At 39.0% G+C, this 10415-nt stretch overlaps 1 protein-coding gene across 1 annotated transcript; it reads right to left on the reverse strand.

The window, feature by feature from the left end:
- Positions 1-3042: 3042 nt before the first annotated feature.
- On the reverse strand, positions 3043-6300 carry LOC133742910 (probable inactive receptor kinase At1g48480). Its single transcript, XM_062170613.1, has 2 exons — positions 4602-6300; positions 3043-4019 (listed from the first exon to the last, which is right to left on the reverse strand). Exons 1-2 carry the CDS (start codon positions 5956-5958, stop codon positions 3400-3402), a joined length of 1977 nt encoding a protein of 658 aa, XP_062026597.1. The 5' UTR covers positions 5959-6300; the 3' UTR covers positions 3043-3399.
- Between the last annotated feature and the right edge of the window lie 4115 nt (positions 6301-10415).

Genomic DNA, 10415 nt, shown 5'->3' on the forward strand with positions numbered 1-10415 from the left:
GTGGCTGCTATATTTTAAGGGAATGACTTTACTAACGAATTGCGAGAAAGGCATAGTTCCATACCTCTAATTTAAATCAAGTAGGTAAATGATTAAATGGTACCTGAACTTATCTTCTATTTTATCGATGGTACCTGAACTTCAATTTTGATCACAACCGGTACCCGAACTTTTCGATTTCATTTTAAATGGTACCTAAGGCCATCTTTGGTCACTATTCCGGCCGAAAAAGCCAAATCTAGAAAAAAAAAAAACAAAAAAAAACTTGTCTATTACCAAAAAATAATCACTATATATAATTTAAATCCTTGAAATCATCAAAAATCATCACTATGATCGCCTCCCATGCTGTTTTTAGTCGGAATAGTGACCGGAGGTGGCTCTAGGTACCATTTAAAATGAAATCGAAAAGTTCGGGTACTGGTTGTGATCAAAATTGAAGTTCAGGTACCATCGATAAGATTGAGGTGTAGTTCAGGTACCATTTGTGATAATGTAGGGAGAATTCCACAAATGTCACTTAACTATGACTCATTCAACACTTTGGGCACTCAAGTTTTAAATATATCACTTTGGTCACTTAACTATTACACTGTCAATCACTTTAGCCACCCAAGGGACATTTTATCTCACTTTGATCACTTCTCCCAATCATTCTAATATATATTTCTCAATTTTTCATAATTGGTTGAACGAAAATATCATTAATATTGTGACAAATAATTTTTTTTTAATGAAAAAAATTAAAGAAGTGACTAAAGTGAATAACATAGTTAAAGTTGAATTACCAAAGTGATATATTTAAAATGTGAGTGACCAAAGTGTCGAATATGTAAAAGTTTTTTTTTTGATCAAGTGAAATATCATTCATTAAAACTGCAATTACAACGTTGCCGCAATTACAGCACCCAAACACGGGTTTACAATCGAGTAAAGCAGCAACGGACTATCACTGCGCAGACTTATTCTAAAGACACTATACTGATATGTCAATGAATCCAACGACGAAGACTGAATTGGATGGCTAATCGAGTTAGCTAGGCCATAATAAGTCGCATTAACTGGGATGGGGTCAAACCACAATAGATAACCATTGGGCGGGCCACCCCAGGATCTCCCGGAAACCTCAGCACAGGCTGATAAGAAAATGCACGGCCAAAAGCCGGCAGAAGACTGGGTCCTATTAACCCTAAACCAGCTATCCAACTCAAACCATTCGTCAGGATCCATGACACTAACTACCCTGCCTCGAAAGAGAAGGGACTTATTTGCGAAAAGACAAAACAACACAACAAGAAGCAAACAACTAAAAGCAACACACAACCAGCAAGGGCCCAAAGGCAATAGCCCAGCCCAACAACCATTCTCCCAACGAAGGAGCTCCCAGGCCCGAATATCCAGCCCAGCCAGTATCTGCTCCTCTCCCACCGCCCACGTCAGCCACTGCACCGTAGCCTCGCCATCAGTCCTGCAGCTCCACCACCAGCGTCGGATCCCCAGGTCCAGCGCACCTCCGCCATCCCATCCGCGAGCACCTCCGTAGGCCCAACCACCCGAAACCCACGTGTCTACGTGATGATCCGAAACAAGAAACAGAGGGCCGCCGTCGATCCACCGATCCGAAACCGCAAATCGAAGATCCCGCCCAACCATCCAACCGGCGCAAAGCGCCTCCCCGATCCGACAGAAATCCAACGCTGGTCCGGCCTCAAACCCCAGCCATGCTGCAGATCCAGATGCAGACACCACCAAACCCTGAGAGAGGGGAAGAAAAGCGCCCTCCGACCCCAGCCTCCGAGCAAAGGAAACCCAACGATCCACCTGCCCTCGGCCACGTCTCAGTCAGATGCCCTCGCCGGAGTGTGTAGAACCAACACAGGCCCGTCCGACGACGACGCCCCAAGGACGCGCCGCCGGACGGGGCATCACTCGCACACCGACACCAAGCGCGTGAGGCGCGTTCTCCTACCCCCCCGCAACTTAGGTCTACTCAATTTTAATGATCATTTGTGATATTCTCCCTTAAATATATATATTTAGATCGTAAGATATAATTAATGATTGTTCAATCAAAATTTAAAATAAAAATTAAAATAATAGAAATGTAACTAGTGAGTATGGTTTTCACCAATGGTTTAATGTCTAGAACATCAATACTTCAAGTGCGTATCCATTTAATTAGAGAAATGACTTTTCATTGACGAGATATCATCGGCAAAAAAATTATTAGATGTTTAGTATTAAGATCATTCATTTCACTATGTTTGCCACAAGAATTATAGATGAAATTAAACTTAGTTAAGTTCCATCACGAATCTCCTCTCAAATCGCATGTGCATGATGGATGTCCAATGTTGTATCATCCAATCATTCAATTTTTTTTGTATTGTATCCATCCCTTTCCGGTCCAGAAGCATTTCGATTTTACATAACGGCAGAATATGACAGAACCAGCCGAGGACAAAAACAATCCCATATTGGAAAAGAGAAGCTCCAAATTTGTTTTCTATCATTTTCTTTATTTCCTACTAATTTTTAAATCCCAGAGGCTTTTGGTTTTTTTTTTTTTTTTTTGGTAATAGAGGCTTTTGGTTTTGGATACCAACAAATTTGAACCATAATTGTAGGACCACTCTCAGTGCATCAGACTGTCTGCTCACTTTTCACACCACTTAAATGGAACAGTTTGGTCCACCATAGAAAAGCTTTCTTCTTCTTCATCATCACAGAACTTGAACTCTAGTTTTGAATTCTGGGCATCATCTTCTATCAGAAACCCATGCAGAGTCAGAGACCCATCTGCAGTTTTGTGATTTTGACTCGCAAGTATGATTCTTTCATGATATTTAAGCTTTGTTTTCAAGTTGGTAGTTGGAATATTGTTTTCAAAATTTTGATGAAAAACATTAGAGCTTTGCTTCAATCATAAATTCTCACCAAAGTTTGATGCATATTTGAATTGAATGTATTTATATTGTTTTGCAACAAAGATATATAAGTGGGTGCGCATTCACATGATGAATAGACATCACAACTAACATATGAGGAGGCAACTGAAAACATCTCAATTTCAATAGCTCAGGAGTTGTGTAACCAATAAAGGCAAGAGGCAAAAGGTGAAGTAATAATTACAGCAACCATCATCCACCAACAGTTAATGGAACAGATATCCACCCCAAAAGTGTATTAATCAAAAGGCAAAAACTAGTACATTGACAAATAAAAGAAAGGGGGTAAAAAAAAATAACAGTTGGCTCCTAATGAAGGTAAGATGAGACCCAGAATTTAACATGCAAGAAGAACAAGAAACTTAACAAGCAAAAGTATGGGCACAAGAAAGCAGATATTGTACTACAAATCAATGAAGGAAAATGGTCGAGGGGAGGGGTACAGATCAACTCATCGGGAAGACCCATCATCAATATCATGGACAGCATTGGGCTGATCTTCCCGCAATGTAGAATGGCGTAGCTCCTCAATGCGCCTTGTCACTTCGGATATTGAAGGGCGTTTATCAGGATACTGTGCTGAACAATCTATCGCAAGTTGCAATAGCTGAACCATCTCCTCCTCGACGTTCTGGTACCTCAGAAGCTCAAGATCAAAAACCTCAGAAGTCCACTCTTCTTTAACTATGGACTGAACCCACCTTGGAAGGTCAACTCCTTCCTCATTCAAGAGAGCATGGGTTGGGGGCTTCCCGGTGAGTAGCTCCAAGAGCAGTACCCCAAAGCTGTAAACATCGGCCTTCTGTGAAACCTTGCGAGGATCAGTCACCTCTGGTGCTCGGTAGCCAGCAACTCTGTTGGGAGTGGAAGAGGGTCCAACAAGGTGTGCTAAGCCGAAATCAGACACCCGACCTTCATAGGATTTTGTAAGCAGGATGTTGGATGACTTTATGTTTCCGTGAGAGACATTGGGGCCTTGAGAGTGTAGGTATTCAATTCCACGGGCAGCTCCAAGGGCAATGCCGGACCTGATTTCCCAGTTCAGTGGAGTTCTACCTGCTCCTTTGTTTCCTGCAATGTAAAATAGAAGACAAGACGACAGTAAAGATAAAGTTCTTTCAAGTGGTATTATGGGTTTGAAAGTATGTATCTGTCACAGCCATTGATGAAAAGTTAGAAGTTCAAGATTTTACTGGGGAGAAAGACTCAAATTCGAATGAAATTGACCATCAGTTAAGAACTGCATGAAGATTTTGAAATCACAGCAACGTCAAGAACATCTCATACATAGAGCCCATACAGATCGAGTCACAGACAACAAAACGATTGGATCTTTGCAAACCACAGTACCAATAATACTGAAATTAAGAACAGAAGTGCTGCTTTAATTGATTTTGAATAGTTTTGAGTAAAGATCCGTTCTTTCAAACTTGAGAAGCGTTTGTGGAGATGAAGCATGAAATAATTACAAACTTTCCTCGCAAATTTAAGAAAAAGAAAAGAAAAAAGTGACCAAAAAATTGAAGTGATCAAATCTGACAAAAATCATAACCAACATAATCAGAAATGCAGGTCAAAGAAAGAAGGTAATCACTACAGAACTGAAAAGGCAGAGTAATATGCAAATCCAATAAATGAAGCAGAAAACCTCACCATGCAAAAGCGCAGATAAGCTTCCCATGGGCATGTAATCATAGACAAGAAGCTTCTCATCTCTGCTGAAATAATAAGCTCTCAAAGGAACCAAACTCTCATGATCCATGGCTCCCACAGATTCAATCTTTTCCTTAAACTCCTTCTCTGTAATGGTCACATCCTTAAGCCTCTTCACCGCCACCACCGTCCCGGCCTCCAAAACCGCCTTGTACGCCGTCCCAAACGTCCCTTTCCCCAACACCTCCGCCGAGGCTCTCAACAAGTCCTCCAGATCAAACACCCTCGGCCCGTTTCCGAAAAAGATTAACTTCTTAGCTCCAGCAGCACCACCACCACTAGCATTAGCAGCTTCACTCTTCCCATTCCCCACCATCGCCGCCGCGGCCGCCGCTCCCACCGAGTACCCATTTCCATAACCACCTCCGCTCTCCAGCTCCGGCAGCTTCTCGCCGGGAATCTCGACCTCCGGGTGCTTCACTGTCCTGGCAATGTCGACTGAGCTGGTCTTCTTGCTGCTGCTCTTCTTTCGGCAGAGAAGGAACAAAATCGCAACGATCACAACAAAAGCAACCACAGATCCAATCACAATACCGGCAATAGCTCCACCGGAGAGCTTTTTCTTCTTCTTGCTACCGTCGATATTGAAGTCTCCATTATCCGCCTCACCTGGACAAGCACCGAGAGGTCCTCCACACAGTGAGTTGCCCAGAAACGAGCTCGATTTGTAAGAACGTAACTTCTTCGGAATAGACCCGGTTAGCAAATTGTTCGAAATGTTGAACTGCTCGAGCTTGGGGAGGTCTAAAGCCGGAACGGACCCCGAAAGCTTGTTGTTTTCGAGGTACAGTGTCCTTATCCTTGTCAGATTGTTGAAAGAAGGTGAGATCTCGCCGGAGAAGTTGTTGGAGGCCAAGTTGAGCCGGACCAAGTCATGCAAGCTGTACAGAAACTCGGGGATTTCGCCGGAGAACAAGTTGCCCTGCAAGTAGAGGTTACGAAGAGTAACGCAGGCGGAGAGATCTGACGGGAGAGGACCGGTGAGAGCATTGAGACGGAGACTGAGAGTGCGAAGGCCGGTCAGGTTTCCGAAAATGCCACTGGGTATGGTGCCGTGGAGAGCCACACCAGGGAGACGAAGCACAGTGACGCGGTTGTCCTCGCAGTTGACTCCGGCCCAGGAACATGGGCTGGGCCGGGTCACGTCCCAGAGGAGGGTCCGGCCTCCGACGGCGGAGCGGAGAGCGAGAAGGGCGGCGCGGTCGGAGCTCAGATCTGGTGTTGCTAATGGAAGCAAAACTAGTATGGAGAAAAAGCAGAGGTAAAAAAGACTCTGCCTTTGATGATGGGAATGCATTATGGTGGAGAAAGAACAGAACAGAACAGAACAGGTTCTGGTGGAATGGGAGTTGAGTTGGGTTGTTCTTGCTCTTGCTCTTGCTTTGCTTGCTTGCTTCAAACCTCATCCATTTTTGTTGGTTTGGGAAGAAGAGAAGAGAGAAGTAGCAGTAGAAAGTACTAGTGTGGGTGTTTGGGTTTGGGGACCTGCATTTGCTCTTTGCTTTTTGGCCCTTTTTGTGGCTCTTCTCTCTCTCTCTCTCTCTCTCTACTGGTTTTCTAGAGAGAGAAAGTGGGGTGTCCAGGCTGTGAGGTAAAAATAGAGTATACAGTGGGACTAAATAAGGAAGAAATGACAAAGCAAAAGGAGAGAGAGAAAGAAACCCTAGCTGTTCACAGAGAGAGAGAGAGAGTGAGAAGTGGGGTGACCTGCCCTGGTGGATACTCAATTGGATACTCATAGTAGTAGTCAACAGCCATTCTTTTTTCTTTTTTTTTCCTTTCAGTCTGCTGCTTTTCTTCTTTTTGCTTTTTTGTTTCCTCTCTCTTTTTACTGGATATAATTTTTTTTCTATATATGAAATTGAAGTGACTGTTAGATGGGTTTTGATTTGTTATTTAAGGTAAATATGTTTTTTTGTATGTATTGAAGCAATGGCTTTTGTGTTATTGGATTCCTTTCATTTTGTGTCTTTTTCTTTGACACTTGGCTCTATACCTCTTCCATTGTCTTTAACATTTTCCTTATTTTGTGGTAAATTTTATATCTTTCTTTGTTAAAAACATTGTTTGCTTCAAGCTAATGAGTAATCCTACTGGTAATAATTCATGGGATATTGGATAAAGCAGTGACTTAATTTTTTTTTTTTTTGGTGGGATTTATGAAAAGTGATTCATTTCTTTTGGAAGGAGGGATGAAAGAGAGCTTGACAGAATATTGAGTACACTTTTAAGACCCAAATGGGCATTTTATTATAATGTTGTTTAATTATTACAACTATAGTGACCCTAATTATTCATTGGAGGTACACACAACTTGGCACAAGCTGTTTAGATAGGTGGCATGTCACCACTTGGCATTTCAATTAACAAAATATATGAGATGTTTAGTTATTTAGAGAGTAGAAAGAGTATCTTTAGCAGACTCTCTATTGTGGCTTCTTCGCTATTTTAGAGAGCATGTTTAACTTTTTATCTATTTTAGCGGTTGCACAAGACTCCTAAGTGACTCTCTATTATAACTTTTAGCTATCTCGCTCCTAAATATAGAGAGCGGGATGAGGCTCTCTATAATTTAAAACATTCATTTTAAGTTATTTTATGTAATTTATAAATAAATTTAAACTATTCAATATTCATTTAAAAAATAATATAAATTTAAAACTAGCTAAAATAGAGAGCATTGATGCAGACGTAATTCTAAAATAACTTTTTAGCTACTTTAACTAAAATTTGACTAAAAAATGACTAACATTGCTAAAAATGCTCTCCTAAAAAACTAAAAAATAATTGTTTTTTATTTAAATAATGAGTTTCCAAATACTTAAGTACCATAACATAACTTCTTTGGGATGCTTGAACAGTATTTTTCTGTCTTGACACTTGACAGGTTATTTGTCATCCTAATTTTCAGGCAATAAAGGGCATTTTGTCATTTTGGTGGTTCAATTACCAACATCTTTGTCCACTTTTAAAAGCCACTTACTTTTTCAAGAACCAAAACAAAATTGCTTAAGTGATAATCAAGATTAAGTTAATTTTTGAGTGTTTCTTTTTTAATTCCTGGGCATATTATAAGCAAGGTTAATAACGGGATCTTGTTATCACTTATACAACTACCAGTGTAGTCCTCTTCATTTGAACATGACCAAAAACTAAGCTTCAAGGCTAATCAAGAAGGAACTGTAGTAATAATTAATTGGGTAGTACAAATTATATTTTCATTCGTTTAATCTGAGAAAATGAGCCACTTACTGCAGAGTTTCATACCAACATGTAGCTACTAATTTTTTTTTTTTTTTTTTTTTTTCAGGAAATCAATAGATTCTAATCATGTTTAAGTTAAGCTAATATATCCATAATCTAAGTCAATCAGTTCAAAATTGCTAATTTAGCTAAGATAATTAGTAGCACGTCTTAGCTTCTTATTCAACTCCACATTTTTGGTAGGGAGGTCAAATTCATGTTGTTAATTAACACTAAAAATTCTTAATTTTCTTAAATTTTTGCCATTTTCAAATTAGAATATGGTTTTGGTCATAACAGAATGATGCTAAAAATTGCCAATTAAATCCAATATACATGGCAACAAGTTAAGGCTTTTCTTGACTATGGTTATAATTGGTCAACCGATCATGCACTGTGAGCCGTCCGATGTATTGACAAGATAAGGTCACCGACCGACGCATCCTACCGTTGGAAGGACTCATTAGCTTGCTGAGGTGTCTTTAGCAAACCTTGGGTGGGACCTATGTCTTAGACTGGTCCACCACGTTACAAGATATATGTATTTAAAAAAAAAAAAGTATTTTCTAATTGAAATAATTTAATTTTGTGATTAAGACCGTATATCTACCAAACTCAATTATGTAATCTAATTCTTAGCAACCTTAATTAGCTTGTAGGTAGACCATATGAATTAATATGATACTATATGGATCCAAGATAATTAGAGTTGTCTCTATAAGCCAAATAATTAATTGAAAGTAGCCGTTGATTAGTTTTTTTTTTAACTTGTTTAAATTTTAATTTTTCATTTCACAAGCAATGAAATTATTTACTCTTCATATGAAAACGATTTAAAAGGTAAAGATGGAGACGGTTGGAAGGCTAACTCCGAGTGAGTAGATTACCATTATGAAGGTAAAGTTGTGAAAAAATTAATCAAGGCAGTACAATTTATTCTTCCTCTTTACGGTTGAATTTTTAATGAAGAATTTCAAAGTATGACATACTTCGAATTACTGTAATACTTGATCTCGTTTGCAAGGAAGCTTCTTTCTTAATTGATCAAAAGCGCCATTAATCATCTGAGAGATCTTTGGCGTTGGATGCTGCCTTCATCAAAGGAATCATATAAGATTATAAACTATATAGTAAAAAATATCAAAGACAATTATTGCATGTTAGTCTATTAACCTTACCAAACAGAGACTATAAGAGCTGTAAATCATGGAGTAGGACCATTTATATAACCAGTAATGAACTAAACAAACACTTTCAATGAAATTAAGGTGGTGGTGGGATTCCACGCATTCATATCCATCGACTGTAGAAACACAAGAAAATGAGATATGAATCATAGAGCAACACTAGAATCTGATTAATTAAAAGCCAGTAGGTGCTAATCAATTTAAGGGTTCAAAAGATATGTTTAATTTTAGGTGAGAATATGTAAATGCACTTTCTGGCAGGCAATAGGTACTTACAACTAATCATGATTTACTTTAAAGGCCCTAATCACTTAGCCTTTAAAGCTAATATTCATGTTGCTAAGCCTTTTATATATGTCGGCTCTTCTCATCAACAATTCTTACTCACCGTCACAAATACACACACACACGCGCACGATAATATGTTTCTCACTGAATCTGATAGCTAAAGCTTTCAATGTTAATTAAGATAAGTTAGAGGTGCGTTAGAACGGTTAATTTTGGTCGAAAATATCTTTATTTTACTGATACCACTAAATTTTGTGAAACATATTAAATATTCACAAAAAGAGTGTAAAATGACCGAACCTAGTGTATTAAATCAGAAGTAATTATCTGATGCAGTTGGTCTGTCCACAGAAACAGTTATCTTGTGGTTTAATTCATAAATTGGTTTAATTCATAAATACGCCATAGCTTTGATTGCTTGCCTGCTCGCATGATTAATCCCCTCTCTATCCACAACCAATTCCATATTGCATCGATTATCAACCATGAAATTGACCCCTGTACAACTTTGGAACTAGTCTATAGGATTAAGGTTACTTGATTTTGAAGAAATGAAAGCTGGCTATGAGCTCACTATGTATTTCCTTGACTAGCTAAAGAATACCAAGTGTAATTTTCAACTTAATTCCAGTCTCCTTTTCTGTTGTAGAATGGTCCACAACTTGATCCATCAGCCAAAATCTGAAATGCTTAGCATGTTGGGGATGTGCATAGTCAACGTTTCAATTTTAGAAATTAACACGATGATCAACACAAAAAGATTCTGATTGTATGAGAAAAAAAAAAAAAAAATTGTTACGAACAATATCTAAATAATGGACCACAACTATATCAATAATGCAGTTGGACAACCCATGAGAGCAAGAAATCAATGTAGAGTTAAATGCCACAAAAACGACTTGGGTGGCCCATAACTATAAGGCATGTGATGTGAAGCAGCACTTCAATAACTTGAAGCCAATTTTGTTTCTTTCAGCATTAGCAGGGGTATGTGTCAACAGATCAATTTCAGACAAGACCAGACCACTAAGAGATG

Source organism: Rosa rugosa, chromosome 4, assembly GCF_958449725.1.
Source record: "Rosa rugosa chromosome 4, drRosRugo1.1, whole genome shotgun sequence".
NCBI lineage: Eukaryota > Viridiplantae > Streptophyta > Magnoliopsida > Rosales > Rosaceae > Rosa > Rosa rugosa.

What these genes read in the sequence shown, in the direction of transcription:
- LOC133742910 (XM_062170613.1), bottom strand. Translation starts at nt 5,958, where the DNA reads ATGCATTCCCATCATCAAAGGCAGAGTCTTTTTTACCTCTGCTTTTTC. An exon ending in CTTATCTGCGCTTTTGCATG is followed by an intron (nt 4,020 to 4,601) that starts GTGAGGTTTTCT and finishes TTTACATTGCAG; the next exon opens with GAAACAAAGGAGCAGGTAGA.